Genomic DNA, 16,891 nt, shown 5'->3' with positions numbered 1-16,891 from the left:
AATTTTGCAGAGGTGACCCAAGAAAAGTGAAGTTCTAGCAAGGGTCTCAGAGTGTATGAGTCTGCTGACCCCTAGGGAGAATGATTCCATTAATCATTTTTCCATTAACAATTCTGAGATTCTTCCAAGGTGTTTACTAATGAGAGCCAGAGGCAAAAGCAGCAGGTGAAACTGAAGGTCAGTAATGTTTTGCAGAATTAAAAAAAAAAAAAAAAAAAAAAAAAGTCTTCCCAGGCAAGGAAAGGCCAACATGATTTACTGAGTGATTATTCTCAAGAATGTTGCTTACATGATTTCAGACTGCTAAGGTTATGTTTTCTGAACTTTTATTGCTTTGGAGGTAAAAGCAATACTATTTAAAAATAATCTTTAAAATATTAACTGTGTGTTGAAGTACATAATTTCACTTTCCCTGTCCCCCATTCTCCTGGCTTATCAGATTGAAAGCAATACTGGGTGCAGGTAGGCACTACGGTTCAGACCTATTTTGTTTTTAAAAAGAAGAAATCCTGAGCTAGAAGACTGATTATCTTTGTTACCATTTACAATTTGCATGGCCATTCTGCGCACTGGTTTCTACATCCATAAAATGGAAACAGTAATGCCCACTATGTCTTTATGTATGTCAAATGAAAGAACGTTTAAGCTGAACTGAATACCTTATTTCTATCCAGAGGTAGAACATTAGTTAATAAAATGAAAATAACCCCAAGCAGCATTCTTAATGCTTTGAAATTCCTTCAAATGAAAGATAAACCACTGTGGAAAACTGAAATACCTACTTTGCTTCCCTTGGTGAAGTATCAACTTTTATTTTACCAGAATCTGACTTTCAGACTCCCATTTACCTCATCAAATTCTGAAATGTCCTGTGCTGAGTCAAAAGGAGCCCAGACTGTACCTGGAATACCAGCAATCTTGGTTCATGTTGTGTTGCATTTCACTAGTACATTAGGACAGGGTCATCTAGGAAAAAGGATTTTTACTGAGCCTTTCATCTTTGAACAATACAACTTTGCCTAAAAAGAGAAAATCAAACCCCAGGTACAAATTATGATATGTGTCAGTGTGGTCTATTACATGGAAATGACAACCAATCAAAACAAGTCTTAATGATAATTATGACTGGTTTTCACTTTTTTCCTTTTTGTAAAATGAGGCAGCCCAGGTGGCTCAGGGGTTTAGCGCTGCCTTTTTGTAAAATGGTAATATTTTCCTCTTCTTTCTCTAATTCAGAGATGTGAAAATACAGAGTAAGGTTATAATAGATTGTGAATGTCCAATAATAGGAGGATGGGTCAGTAAAATATGGGACATTTATATGGTGAAGAACTGTAGAGTAATTAAGAGGCTTGACCTAAGTCTTTATGTCTTAACATAGGTTTATAGACTTCAAAAGCATGTTTTTGGGTGAAAAACAGAAGTTGCAGAGCTTGTGCAAATAGTAGATATTAATATAACAGCAAAACCCCACACAGAGAGTATTCTGGAAAGATGATGTTGGAGGCAGCAGATTTTGGGAATTTCTACCTAAGAGGGGAGGAAAAAAATTGCTCATGGATTGAAAAACCCCAAACCTATGGACAGTTGCAACAAAGGTAGGTATCTCCACAAACCCTAAAACACATTTAGGCAAGGATAAACCATTCATGGCCACAAGACTTGTAGGTTATCAATGTCCGTGTGGGAGTAAGTAAAAGAAAGCAAGCAATGGAACGCCAGAAAAAAAAAAAAAAAGTGAATAGGGGAATCCCGGAACAGTCCATAGGTATTGCGTACAAAGTATGGTGGGCCAATTAAAGAATAGCTGTGGAGACTGGGAGGAGGAGTTTTGCCCACTGTGTTAGCAGATGCGTGGAAGGGGCTCAAGGCTAGAAGAACTAAGGGGCTGGCCTGGCCAGGCGTCTACAAATTGTAGAAACTGACCTGCCAGAGCTGTCTTCCAGGACAGCATGCACACAGTTTTTGAGGAGAAACTCCGAGTCTAGAAATAACACTGAGCTGGACAGAAGCAAAGGAAAGGGAAAATCCAAGTAAAAGTGGGCAGGGGAACAGTCAGAAACTCAGCAAGGTGTTGTGGTGTGTGTGTGTGTATCCATGTGAACACTATGTAAGAACAACAAAAAAAGTTCTGTGGATCTAGAAAAGTATCCTGAACCACCTCTCTTTTTAAGCGTTTTGGAAAACTAATTTCACATAAAAATGAGTAACAGAAATGTATCTAGGTCAACTCCCATACAAAGTTATTATAAGAAAAAAAAAAAAAGAATAAGGAACAGACTTGCATCCCTACAGAGAGCAAAAGCATACCAGAAAGTCAAGCCCAAAAAAGGACTAAAACATAACATAGTATTTCAAAATGAGCTAAGAAGCATTAATAAAATGCTGTTGATGTCATGAAAGAACAACAGAAATCAGAATAACTCAGTCATGGAATAAAAGAACTCAGGGAAGAATGCAAGATTACAAGGGAAATGAAGTCTGAACTAGAATGAACACAAGAACTGAATACAATAGCTAATGTCTTATGAAAAATGCAAAGTGAAAAAGAGAAAAAACTTTCAAGATTAAAAAAAGGAATAGAAAGTTTTCAAGAGATAGGCAACATACTGAGGTTAGGCAAAGAAGATTCAAAATATGAATATTAGAAATCCCTGAAAAAGAAAACCAAATCAAGGAAATGGAATAAGTAAACAACTTTCCTGAAATTATTAAAAAAAAATATACTTGAGAGCACATTACATTCCTGACACCAACATACGACAACTGACATGAAGACACATTCTAGTTAGATGACTGAATTTTATAGAAGAAAAGAAAAAAGAATCTTTGAATTTCTAGGCAAAAGCAGAAATTACAGGAAAAAGAGAATTAGATTATCAGTAGGCTTTTTAAAGTCACATTTAAGATGTGGGAAAGAAAGGGGAAGAAATTGTGTAAGAGGGAAAGAAATTGTGTGCCAAGGATTTAGATATCCAGAAAACAACTGACTTTCAAGTGTAAAGGGCACTGAAGCTTGTTATTGACATGCAAAAATTCAGGGAATATTGTTCCCAGGAGGCTTTCCTGAGGAATGAGCTCTAGACAACTTGACTAGAGAGGCATCCTCATAAGGGCTGGTGATGAACATCAATCAAATAGTTACTGATGGGGCTGAGCTAAGTGAGGGTGGGCAGGGAATGGGTATTGTACATAATAGCTGCATGCTCGGGCCATACAGTGCAATGATTACAAAGGGTGAAGAAAGGAGAAAAGTATATGCAGAAAACAATTTTAAGTGCTCTCAATGATTATGAAGTATATTAATGGCAGCAGTGCTAGGATTGATATTCTGGGACTGTTATATGGGTAATGAGGGATAGATGAGTGAATAATTATGGGGTATTTTATCCCTTTGTCTTTTAGAATTAGGACTTCAAGTATGGAAAGAAGGAGATATGACATGGAAGAGATTAAGAAGAAAATCCTGTAGAAAAACAAAATCCTGTAGTCCTGAATTTGAATTTGAAGTGTCAGTATAAACTCACTAGATATTTTATCTTAAAATTATACGTAAGATGGGTAAATGTATATAGAGGTATATGTAAATATATGTATTTTTTCTGTCATTGTCTACTGAAGAGGCCTACAAAGAATGACCACCTCAGTAGCAATGAACATTCCTATGTTCCCAGACTGTGGTCTTAAAATACTATTTTTCACTAACAGAAACCAGATTTTTTGAGAGAAATGACTGATTTCAAGTCTGCGACTGGAAATGTACAAGACGGGGCTGGAACATCTTGTCATACCAATTAGTGAAGGAGCTATCAAAAGTTACTTAGGCTCATGTCAAAAGGACTCAGGAGCCAACTTGAAGAAGTTCCCACTGGTCAAACATGTGACAATTTGAGTTACAAAAGGATAATAATTGACATAGACCAAAAATCTGTTGTGGTCTACACAACAATACATATCAAATATGTATAAATTCAAGAGTTCATAATGGGCTGGGCCCATATTTTGAAGAAAACTGATTGACTACTATGGGATGATAACAGAAAGGTAATGAATTATTTGAAAATGAGCAAATAAGGCCAAGGAATGAGGCATTTATCCTGCCTTTCCTACTATGAACAAAACCATTAAAGACAGTGGGGAAAAATGTCTCTACAATATGATAAGGATGAGCGAATGTGCCTCTAATGCATTTCCACCACTAAATATAATATAAATGATATATTTGAATAGCACCATTTTGCAACTCCCAGTGAAGTAACAGATCTAGTTATTGAGCATCAACAGCTGGTAATATCACAAAAGGATAAAAGAGAAAACCACATATAATGGTCTCCCAGTGAAAGAAAGCATCACCATTTATAGTCTTGCCAAAGAAATCAAACTGGAGTCTGATCAAGCCTCTGGATCTAGCTGCAAAATTTCAGGAAATACAGAACACAGAACAACATATTCAATCATACCACAGGGAGGCAATCAGCAAAATCCAGACTGTGGGGAACTCTATAGGACAAATCCCACAATTAAATTACACGACAAAGGACAGGATGGGAAGAAAACTTGTAGATTAAAATAGACTTAAAAGACATATCAAAAAATTTTAAACTAGGCAAGACTATAGTGTAGGGAATGCTCACTTGGATGATAAAAGCATAAAGCAATGAAAAAAGTGATTACAGAAAAATTCAGGATGCTGTTCCTTTAGGCAAAAGAAGTGATTTATGATGGAAAGGGGAGTAGCTACCTACCTGTGCCTTCTTGACCCAGGCTACATTTACAAGGGTATTCACTTTTTAATAACTGATAAAACTATAAAGTTATTTTGTGTGGCTTTCTAGATTTGTTTTGTTTTACCAAAAGACACGTAAAAAAAATTACCCACTGAACAATACCAAACATTGTTTATGGATTCATACAAGTGAATGTGAAAGTGTCAAACTTGACAAGAAGTTCATCAAATTCATATAAGTGGTTCTCTCTAGGGAGATGGGAGGAAGAATGAAACTGGGGGTGAGGGGAAGCCAAAGAGTGTTTCAAGTTCATATGCCACATTCTAATTCCACAAAAAAAGAGGATGTAAATATGTCAAAATCTTAACAATGGTCAATCTGGAACATTGTAGACACGTGTGTTTGTGTATTATTCTCTCTTGGTGTTTAGTTTAAATTCCAAGAAAATTAAGCATATTGTTGCTGAATGCAATAAATTCTCTGAGAATGCTTTGATGCTATTGGCACAGCATGATAGGTAAACCAAAGACACAACAGGCATTAGTCTATCTTCTTTGCTTTGAAAAAAATTCACCCTTGATGAATTTGTTTTAACATTAAATGGATGACAGTTTGACTCTCAAAGAAGTTTACTCATCGTGACTATTCACCGAATAGTAGTCTATAAGGGAAATAGAATCAATATTTTCTTAATTTTGTTGAGATGGAAAGAGAAATACATAATGTGTATATTTTTTGTACTTAAACTAATCTTTTTTATTTATTCTAGAACAGAGATAATTTTAAATTATGACTTAATCATCAAACATAATACCTATTCCACCCAAATGTCTAAATTTACTAAGTATGCTTTCTATCTCTTTTTTTTTTTTAATTTAAATTTTAGGTAGCTAACTTACAGTGCAATATTGATTTTTGGAGTAGAATTCAGTGACTCATCACTTACATACAACACCCAGTGCTCCTCACAAGTGCCCTCCTTAATACCCATCACCCATCTAGGCCATCCCCACCCACCTCCCTCCATCAGCCCTCAGTTTGTTCTCTATCATTAAGAGTCTCTTATGGCTTGTTTCCTTCTCTCCTTTTTCTCTTTTCCCCCTTCCCATATGTTCATCTGTTTTCTTTCTTAAACTTCACATGCTGAGTGAGATCATATGGTATTTGTCTTTCTCTGGCTGACTTATTTCACTTAAGCATAATATACTCTAGCTCCATCCATGTTGCTGCAAATGGCAAGGTTTCATTCTTTCTGATGGTTGAGGAATATTCTATATATATATATATACATAGTGATATGTATAGTGATATATATAGCGATATACGTGTGTGTGTGTGTATCACATTTTCTTTATCCATTCATCAGCTGATGGACATTTTAGCTCTCTCCATAGTTTGGTTATTGTTGACAATGCTGCTATAAACATCAAGGTGCATGGATTCCTTTGAATCTGTATTTGTGCATCCTGTGGGCAAACATCTAGTGTGCAATTGCTGGATCGTAGGGTAGTTCTACTTTTAACATTTTGAGGAACCTCCAAACTCTTCTCCAGAATGGCTGCACCAGTTTGCATTCCCATCAACAGTGCAAGATGGTTCCCCTTTCTCTGCATGCTCCCCAATGCCTGTTGTTTCTTGTGTCGATGGTTAATTTTAGCCACCTTCGCAGATGTGAGATGGTATCTCCTCATGGTTTGAATTTGTATTTCCCTTATGATGCTGAGCATCTTCTCATGTGTGTCTTTTAGCTACCTGGGTATCTTTTTTGGAAAAGTGTCTATTTATGTCTTCTGACCATTTCTTAACTGGATTATTTGTTTTTTGGTTGTTGAGATTGATAAGTTCTTTGTAGATCTTGGATACTAGCCCTTTATCAGATATATCATTTGCAAATATCTTCTCCCATTCTGTAGGCTGCCTTTTGGTTTTGCTGATTGTTTCCTTTGCTGTGCAGAAGCTTTTTAACTCGACGAAGTCCCAATATTTCAATTTTGCTTTTGTTTTCCTTGCCTGTGGTGACATGTCTGGTAAGAAGTTGCTATGGTCGAGGTCAAAGAGGTTACTGCCTGTGTTCTCTAAGATTTTGATGGTTTCCTATCTCACATTTCATCCATTTTGAATGTATTCTTGTGTATGGTGTAAGAAAGTGGTCCAATTTCATTCTTCTGCATGTGGCTGTCCACCTTTCCCAACACCATTTGTTGAAAAGACTGTCATTCCTATTGGATACTCTTTCCTGCTTTGTTGAAGATTGTCAACCATATAGTTGTGGGTCCATTTCTGAGTTCTCTATTCTGTTCCATTGATCTATGTGTCTGTTTCTGTGCCAGTACCATATTGTTTTGATGACAACAGCTTTGTAGTATAGCTTGAAATCCAGAATCATGATGCCTCCATTTTGTTTTTCTTTTTCAGAACTGCTTTGGCTATTTGGAGGTCTTGTGTGGTTCCATACAAATTTTAGGATTGTGCTTTCCAGCTCTGTGAAAAAACACTGGTTGTATTTTGATGGGGATTGCATTATATGTGTAGACTGCTTTGGGTAGCATTGACATTTTAACAATATTTGTTCTTCCAATCCATCAGCATGGAATTCTTTTCCATTTCTTTGTGTCCTCTTCAATTTCTTTCATTAAGTGTTCTATAGTTTTCAGAGTACAGATCTTTTACTGCTTTAAGTTTATCTCTAGGTATCTTATTGTTTTTGGTGCAATTGCAAATGGGATTGACTCCTTGATTTCTTTTTCTGCTGCTTTCTTATGGGTGTATAGAAATGCAACAGATTTCTGCACATTGATTTTATATCCTGTGACTTTGCTGAATTCATGTATGAATTCTAGCAATTTTGTGGTGGAGTCTTTCAGATTTTATACATAGAGTATCATGTCATCTACAAATAGTAAAAGTTTGACTTCTTCCTTGCCAATTTGATGCCTTTTATTTCTTTTTTGTTATATGATTGCTGAGGCTAAGACTTCCAGTACTATGTTAAATAGTAATGGTGAGAGTGGATATCTTTGTCTTGTTCCTGACTGTAAGCAAAAGGCCCTCAGTTTTTCCCCACTGAGGATGATGTTAGCTGTGGGTCTTTTTTTATATGACCTTTATGGTATTGAGGTATGTTTCCTCTATCCATACTTAGTTATGGGTTTTTATCAGAAAGGATGCTGCATTTTGTCAAATGCTTTTTTTTTTTTGCATCTATTGACAGGATTATATGCTTTTAATCCTTTCTTTTATTAATGTGGTGTATCATGTTGATTGATTTGTGAATACTGAAGCACCCCTGCAGCCCAGGAATAAATCCCATTTAATCTTGGTGAATAATTCTTTTAATGTACCATCAAATTTGATTTGCTAGTGTTTCACTGAGAATTTTTATATCCACATTTATCAGGGATATCAGCCTACAATTCTCCTTTTTAGTGGGATCTTTGGTTTTGGAATCAACATAATGCTGGCTTTGTAGAATGTATTTGGACATTTTCCTTTCATTTCTATTTTTTGGAAGTTTGAGAAGAGTAGGTATTAGCTCTTCTTTAAATGTCTGATAGAATTCCCCTGGGAAGTCATCCAGCCCAAGACTTTTGTTTGTTGGGAGATTTTTGATTACTGATTCAATTTCTTTGCTAGCTATGGATCTGTTCAGATTTTCTATTTCTTCCTGTTTTAGTTTTGGTAGTTTTAAAGTTTCTAGGAATTTGTCCATTTCTTCCAGGTTACTCAGTTTGTTGGCATATAATTTTCATAGTATTCTCATAATTTTGTATTTCTGTGGTGTTGGTTGTGATCTTTCCTCTGTCATTTGTGATTTTATCTTTCTCTTTGCTTTTTGATAAGTCTGGGTAGTGGTTTATCAATTTTATTAATTCTTTCAAAGAGACAGCTCTTGGTTTCATCAATGCATTCTACTGTTTTTGTTTGTTTGTTTCTACATCATTCATTTCAGCTCTAATCTTTATTATTTCCCTTCCTCTTCTGGCTTTAGGCTTTATTTGCTGTTCCATTACTAGCTCCTTTAGGTGTACGGTTAAGTTGTGTATTTGACACTTTTCTTGTTTCTTGAGATAGGCCTATACTGCAATATACTACCCTCTTAGGATTGCTTTTGCTACATCCCAAAGGTTTTGGGTTGTCGTGCTTTCATTTTCATTTGCTTCCATATATTTTTAAAATTCTTCTTTAGTTTCCTGGCTAACCTATTCATTCTTTAGTAGGAGGTTCTTTAACCTCCATGTATTTGAGGTTTTTCCAAATTTTCTCTTGTGGCTGACTTCCAGTTTCATAGTGTTGTGGTCTAAAAGTATACATGGTATCGATCTTGATCTGTTTGTACTTGTTGAGGGCTGGTTTGTGACTCAGTATATGATCTATTCTGGAGAATGTTCCATGTGCACTTCAGAAGAATATGTATTCTGCTGTTTAAGATGAAATGTTCTGAATATATTTATTAAATCCACCTGGGCCAGTGTGTCATTCAAAGCCATTGTTTCCTTGTTGATTTTCTGCTTAGATGATCTATCTGTCCATTGCTATAAGTGGAGTATTAGAGTCCCCTACTGTCATTGTATTATTATCAATGAGTTTCTTTGTGTTTATTATTAGTTGATTTATATATTTGGGTGCTCTCAAGTTGAGGGCATATTTACAATTGTTAGATCTTTTTGATGGATGGACCCCTTAATTACGATATAATGCCTTTCTTCATCTCTTGTTACAGTCTTTATTTTAAAATCTAGTTAGTCTGATATAAGTATGGCTACACTGGCTTTCTTTTGACATCCATTAGCATGATAGATGGTTCTCTATCCCCTCACTTTTAATCTGCAGGTATGTTTAGGTCTAAAATGGGTCTCTTGTAAGCACATGTAGATGGATCTTGTTTTTTCATCCATTCTGATACCCAATGTCTTTTTGATGGGAGCATTTAGTCCATTTGCATTCAGAGTGATTATTGAGAGATATGAGTTTAGTGCCATTGTGTTATCTGTAGAGTTGGTGTTGCTCTCTGGTGACACTATCTGGTCCTTTCTAGTCTTTGTTGCTTTTGGTCTTTTTTCTCCACTCAAAGAGTTTCCCCTTAAAATTTCTTGCAGGGCTGGTTTAATGATCATGAACCCCTTTAGTGTCTGTTTGTCTGAAAAACTGTATCTCTCTTTTATTCTGAATGATGGCTTTGCTGGATAAAGAATTCTTATCTGCATATTTTTCCCATTCAACACATTGAATATTTTCTTCTTCTTTCTGCCCTGCTAAGTCTCTTTGGACAGATTCACTGTGAACCTGATTTGTCTTCTCCTAGGTTAAGGACCTTTTTTCCTTTGCTGCTTTCAGGATTCTTTCCTTGTCTGTGTATTTTTTGAATTTGACTATGATATGCCTTGGTGATGGCTAGCTTTTGTTGGATTTAATGGGAGTTTTCTGTATTTCTTGGATTTTGATGTCTGTGTCCTTCCCCAGATTAGGGAGGTTTCAGCTATAATTTGATCAATAAATCTTCTGCCTTTTAATCTCTCATTTCATCATCTGGGACTCCTATGATACAAATGTTATTACATTTTACTAAGTCACTGAATTCCCAAAGTCTACTTTCGTGATCCATTACCTTTTTTTTTCCTCTTCTTTTCAGTTTCATTATTTTCCATAATTTTATCCTCTATATCACTGATTCACTTCTCTGCTTTATCCATCTTCGTTTTTATGGCCTCCATTTGTGTTTGCATCTTGGTTATAGCATTCTAAATTTTGGCCTAACTAGATTTTAGTTCTTTTATCTCTATGGTAAGGGATTCTCTAGTGTCTTCTATGCTTTTTTCAAGCCCAGCTAGTATCCTTACAATCATTTTCAATTCTCGTTCAGACATCTTACTCATAGCTGTATTGATTAAATCCCTGGCCATGAATTCTACCTCATGTTCTTTCTTTGGGAGATTTCCTCCATCTCGTCATTTTGTCCAGAAATAAAAGAGTTCAGAAGAGAAAAGGGAACAACAAAAGCAAAACAAACATGCAAAAAAACAAAAACAAAGCAAAAACAAACAAACAAAAAGAAAAAACCCAAAAGACAAAAACAAACAAAACAAAAATACAAAACAAGAAAAACAAATGAAAAAAACTAGATCCTGGAATGCTTGGGTCTGCTTGTTAAAAGGATCTAGATCCCTTGGGATGCCTGGGTGGCTCAGTGGTTAAGCATCTGCCTTCGACCTGGAGTCCCAGGATCGAGTCCCACATCCGGCTCCTTGCATGGAGCCTGCTTCTCCCTCTGCCTGCATCTCTCATGAATAAATAAATAAAATCTTAAAAAAAAAAAAGAATCTAGATCCTGAGATAAATAAAATGAAAGTAGACCTATATATATATGAAAAAATATGAAAAGCATACATACGAAAATTCATATATATATAAATTTCATATATATCTATGAAAATCATAGATACAAAATTGTTTAAAGAATCATAATAAAACATTAGAAAAAGGGAATTGGAAAATATAATACATGAAAATATAACAAGAAATAAAGAATAAAAGTGGAAAGGAAGCCCGTTGCTCTTTCCCCCGGAAGCTGCCCTCGGGGGAGCTGTGGTTTCCAGGGGTCTTGGGGGTCTTGGGGGAGAGGCCTGCGGGCGCCTGGCCTCCCGGCCACCTGCGGGCGGGGCTGCTGGGCGGCGCAGGGCGGCCTGGGTGCGCTGGCTCAGGCCTGGAACCCAGTTTCCAAACTCCAAAATGTCAGGGACGCCTGCTGGGAGGAGCAGGGCGCTCCCCTGGGCGCAGGTGGCGCAGGTGGCGCAGGTGGCGCAGGTGTCACCCGCTTGCCCTCCGCTCCCGGGAGAGCCCTCCGCAGACCCTAGGGGCAGCCTGCTCCGTGGGCTGCAGGGCCCCATGCCTGGGAACAGCGCAGCACTGTGGCGCCACCTGTTCCTCCTGTGACCCAAGGGATCCTCCGGGGATTGTGCTCCCCTCAGCCACCCGAGCACCTTGAATCCGGACGGATCCTCCCGGGTCGGGAGCGTATGGAGCTTGTGCGCTGCGCCACTGCCAACACGGTGCAGGCTCCTCCCCGAGGCCTGCACCCGCTGCCTCCCCCCGCGAATTGCCCTGCCCCCTACCTTCCACAAAGGTGGTCGTGTTTCTACTTGGAGGCTTGCAGGTTTTGTTCTCTCGGACTCGGACTGACTTCTTGGGTGTTCAGAATAACTTGGTGACTATCTAGCTCTGCTGGAGGGTGGAGACAAGCTCAGAGTCCTCTCCTCCCCACCCCCACATTTTGTTTGAATCATCAATCAGTTCCTTTTATTATTATTATTTTTTTTTTTTTGGAGAATGGGTTAGATGATTTTATAGAGAGCTGGTTCAAATCCATGGACTGATTCCAGGTCGTTTTCCCATTGGGGTTTTATTTACTCATGAACAGAGAGAGAGAAAGAGAGAGGCACAGACACAGGCAGAGGGAGAAGCAGGGAGCCGGACGTGGGACTCGATCCCAGGTCCCCAGGATCAAGCCCTGGGCGGAAGGCGGGGACTGAGCTGAGCCATCCTCGCTGCCCATCCCATTGGGGGTTTGAAGATCAATTGCCTTCTGGGCCTAAACAAAGCTCTGTGTTGGTAGGCCTGTGGGTGAGTCTGTGCATGTGGTTAAATTAACATAAATCATTGAAAATTATCCATTTTTTTCATTATTTTGACCTTCTTAGTATTTAAGGCAATGAAACTCAGTTGGGCAAATCATTCTAAATGTGACAAATGAAACGATAATTACCATTCTACATTTTATTCCCCAAATGTCCACAATAGTCTCATTCTGCCTAGATGGAAAATGAACGTTGGAGGACAAAACTGCCTAGAGTGGTTTTCGCGCATGTGTGTGTGTTTTAATTTCCAGGAGCCCCATAAGAATAGCAACTCACGGAAATAACTCAGTTACGTTCTCTTCCATAAGCGTGTGTATAGACTCACTCACAATGACCCAAGAACCAAACAAAGAAGCAGACCCACAGCCACCCGACCCTTTCTGTATTTACCTGGCAGGTAGCTGCAGAGTCTCTCCATCGAGGCCTCCACCGTGGAGTTGTGAACTTGAACAAGTTGTTCAATCACGGATACCACCACCACACAGGCTGCAAGGGGGCAGAAAAACATGTCAGCAGTGTCATAAGGAAAACCCTGCTGGAGGGCCAGGGGAAAGGTAAGGATACGTGTGTCCTTAGGAACACCAACCTTTCCAAAATACAGAATTTTTGTGTGCTGAGCCTTTTATTTATTTTTAAAGATCTTATTTACTTATACATGCGAGACACAGGTACTTAGGTAGAGGGAGAGGCAGGCTCCCTGGAAGGAACCTGATGTAGGACTCCATCCCAGAACTCTGGGGTCAGGACCTGGGCTAAAGGCAGCCACTCAACCATTGCGCCACCCAGGTTCTCCTGTTTGCTGAGCCTTTTTAAATCTACCGTGTGCATAAAGACACTGTGAGTTGTAAAGTGTGAAGTGTGCTAAGATGGTGTGTTCAAGGATCAGAAAAACTGGTTGTCAGTTCAGTTTTGCCACTTGGAAGCTTTGTGACTTTAGCAAGGTAACTGAATCTTTGTTTAGTTATATTTCCATCACATGGGAGAAAGATAAGACATTTATTATTTATTTATTTAAAAATATTTTATTTATTTATTTATTCATGAGAGACAGAGAGAGAGAGAGAGAGAGAGAGAGAGAGAGACACAGGCAGAAGGAGAAGCAGGCTCCCTGCAAGGAACCCGATGTGGGATTCGATCCTAGGACCCAGGATCATGCCCTGAGCTGAAGGCAGACGCTCAACCATTGAGCTACCCTGGTGTCCCAAGACTTGACATTTAAAGGAGATAGTGCAGGAACAAACCAGCCAGCATGGAGTAGAAGCTCATAGACATTGGCATCTTTCCTCTCTTCCTTTTTGCAATTGATGGCTTCATTGTGAATAGGATCATTCCCACCCCATACATGCTCAGCTGTGACCTAGGGTGAGGTTTTTAATTTTAGAAAAGTGGTGGAAATTGCTTATCATTTGTAATCAGAAGACCTGGCCAGGCTTTCTAAGACTTGGTCTCTCACTGCAAAATAGGTAATAAGTTTCCTATAGGGCTGCTGTAATGATTAAGGGAGATAACAATGCAAGTGAATGTGCCTTTGAAATCATAATACTATTGTAAAATATCATTTTACCTCCCAGCTATAAAGCACTCTGCTTGAAAGCATGTACAATATAATAAGTATCTAGAAGGAACCTCAGATTAAATTCGAAATATATTCCTTCAGCTGCCTTGATATATAGGTGTGTAGGCCCAGAAATGCTAGGCTGAAACCCCTTAGAGGGTTCTATCACCAGCTTTGATTTCCGAAATGCTTGGGGAAGCCCAAATCTCCTTTTTCCAAAGGGAAGGGACACTTTCTTCTATACACAAAGGGTTGATTGGCCAAAGATCAGTAAGTCTATGGGAGGAAATTGTTTGGCCTCCTTGAGATAGGAGGAGTAGCATTTATTAGCAGAGGTTGGTTTCCAAGCAGGCAAAAGAAGGCTTATATCCCAAATGAGAAAGTTCCAGGGTGCCTGGCCCGGTAGTAAGCTCACTATTACCCATCTGCTCAAGGAGCTGGGAACCCAAATTCGTATGCAGTGTCATTAAAACCAGGTTTCTACCAGAATTCTTGAGGGAAGGTGGCTCATAACAGAGGTGATAGTACAATTGAGGATTTCTTGACATAAAGAAATAAAACCTTTTGTGAAATGTTGAGATTGCTAATGAATGAGAGACTTCCTACTTTCTTGACATTGCAACATGTGATGAGTCTCTGGCCTCGATTGCATTGTATCCCTCAGCAGAGAGTCTGCTTGGGAGTCTCTCTCTCCCTCTCCCTCTGCCACCCCCCCCCAACACTTGCATGCTTTCTCTCTCTCTCTCTAAAACAAACAAATAAATAAATCCTTTAAAAACAAACAAAAAATCCAAAGAAGGCAGTGGAGATTGGGTTGAAATTTTGCATAACAATCACTTCATCAGGCATTTCATCAATAAGCTGCTTTACCCAGAGTGGGCTTGAAACACAAGTATGCATTTGTTTTAATCCAGGGCTTAGAAGGGTCAATGCAATGTGCTGCTCAAAACCAACCTGCTTCCTTGTACTTATAGGTATGGGTTTTTCTTTTACTCAGAGGAATCCCATCGAGGACTCTTATGACTTTGGTGGCTCCTTGATGGCTCCTTAGCACTGCTTGCTAAAATTGGAAATCATTAGATAAAAAGGAGCCAAAAAAAAAGTCAACTGTCTCTGAAGATTGGGTGGATCTTCCCATTACCTTCACTCTGCCTAGTGAAGAGTTATGATCAAAAGAGCTCTGCAGAAAAGCAGGTAATGGGGTTTGAAATACGTAAAAGCCCAGGTTGGGCTCAGCTTTGATTTGAGTCCTGTTCACTTGGACATCCCTGCCCATTTCCAGTGGGCTCAACTCCCCTTCCAGCTGGTTTGTTAATTTAAGGTCTACAGTAAGGTGTGTTCTGAATCCTTTAGTTGGCAAGAATGGATAAATTGACTTTGCTATCATTTCTAATAATAGGTTCCACAGGCTTGACAAGCTAAAGAATGTTTTCCTTGGGAGAGATGCATGAGCAAAGTAATTTCTCCCATTACACACCATTCTCTGGCTGCTAATAAAAGGCCTGGCTCTTCTAAAGTGAGTTTGTCCAAGCTACTGTTCATTTAGAAAGTGATGAGAGCCAGTGAGAGCTGTGCTTTTTGTTCAGTGGTCACCATCTGAAACCTCACATATGGCAAATCTCTTCTCACATGGCATCTGAGACTAATGAGTGTAATAGAAACAGACACTCCTGATATTGTAGGAAAAGACGCGAATGGACCCAAATAAAAACACCTGCCACAGGGATCTGTTTCTGGACACATAACTCAGGTAGGCTGCAAATGATACCCAGAATCCTTTTGAAATGAAACAGGACCCTTGCAAGTCTAATTATAATCATATCAGTGCTCTCTGGAAATGTAGCCACTGCAGAGAACAGGCTAAAAGATTTCCCATTTGTCTTAAACCCACACTTCATGGAAAAGCCCAGAAAGCACTTGGCAGTTATCAGAGCCAGAGTCAGCATGACTATACTTCCTTTTTGACCCTAAATGGGGGCATAAATAATTCATCACATGGCTAGAGTGTGCTCTGCAGTTTTCAAAGTGTTTTGCATACATTATCATCTCATTCAAACTTCACAACAACTCATAGATGCAGGAATTATCGCTCTCATTTTGCAGACCAGCAGACAGAGGCTCAGGGAGGTTAGAAGCCTTCTCGAGTGTATAGTTAGTAAGCAGGACAGCTGGGACTGGAACAGAGTATGTATTGAGTTCCTTCTAGATGGAGGCCCTGTGCTGGGCTCTGAGTATATGCTGAAAACAAGCTGATACAGTTCCTGCCCTCTTAGAGATTATACTCTATTAGAGAAAAGTGCAAATTAGTAAGCAAATGCATAATTATAAATAATTTTAGGCACTATGAAGATAAGGAAAAGTGCAAATAAGTAAGCAAATACATAATTATAAATAATTTTAGGTGCTATGAAGATAAGGAAACAGGGTGAAGTAGCAGAGGTTAGTGGGGATGGGGGTGTTGTAAACCTTAGCTAGAGCCCCAGAAGGCTTTTCTGTAGAATACACATGCAAAAAGAGTAATATAATGGAAAGGATCATGAGGAGCTAGGGCAGGTTCTGAAGGGGGTGGCTACTGGTGCCCACTTCATGGCATAAAACTAGGAAAGCCTGACACCAGAACCCAGTAGTGAAAGGTGAGGTGCAGGGAAAAGAAGAGGCCGGGTTCATTGGATTTGTAGATTGCAGAGGAGCCAGGGATTTTTCCAGAGAGCGATGGGGAGCCATGGCTGGGTTTTGTGGAAGGGGCTGCTGCTCTCTGATCTGTCTTTAATTTATTGTGCTGACTGTCATGGGGAGGAAGGACCTGAGGGGGCAAAGATGGAAGCAAAGAGATGAAGTGGGAGGCTATTTTGGTCCTGAAGAGAGATGATGATGGATTGCAGAGAGTAATGAGCAGCGTGGACACAGAGAAAGACAGATTTGGGATCTATTGTGGAGGTTAACCTGATACAATTTATTAATGAAGTGATGTGTGAAGG

The 16,891-nt window shown here is 38.9% G+C and overlaps 1 protein-coding gene across 2 annotated transcripts in view; it reads right to left on the bottom strand.

Moving 5' to 3' along the window:
- The window catches only part of AOAH (acyloxyacyl hydrolase), a 158,160-nt gene that overhangs the window by 126,820 nt on the left and 14,449 nt on the right, over positions 1-16,891 (bottom strand). For both annotated transcript variants that reach the window (XM_072783485.1, XM_072783486.1), the window contains exon 3: positions 12,749-12,844. In XM_072783485.1, the coding sequence (XP_072639586.1) occupies positions 12,749-12,844 (96 nt within the window). The remainder of the gene's footprint in view (positions 1-12,748; positions 12,845-16,891) is intronic.

The sequence above is a fragment of the Canis lupus genome, chromosome 18 (assembly GCF_048164855.1).
Source record: "Canis lupus baileyi chromosome 18, mCanLup2.hap1, whole genome shotgun sequence".
NCBI lineage: Eukaryota > Metazoa > Chordata > Mammalia > Carnivora > Canidae > Canis > Canis lupus.
Note: the sequence above shows the minus strand (reverse complement) of the source record. Positions and strands in the feature narration are given on the sequence as shown.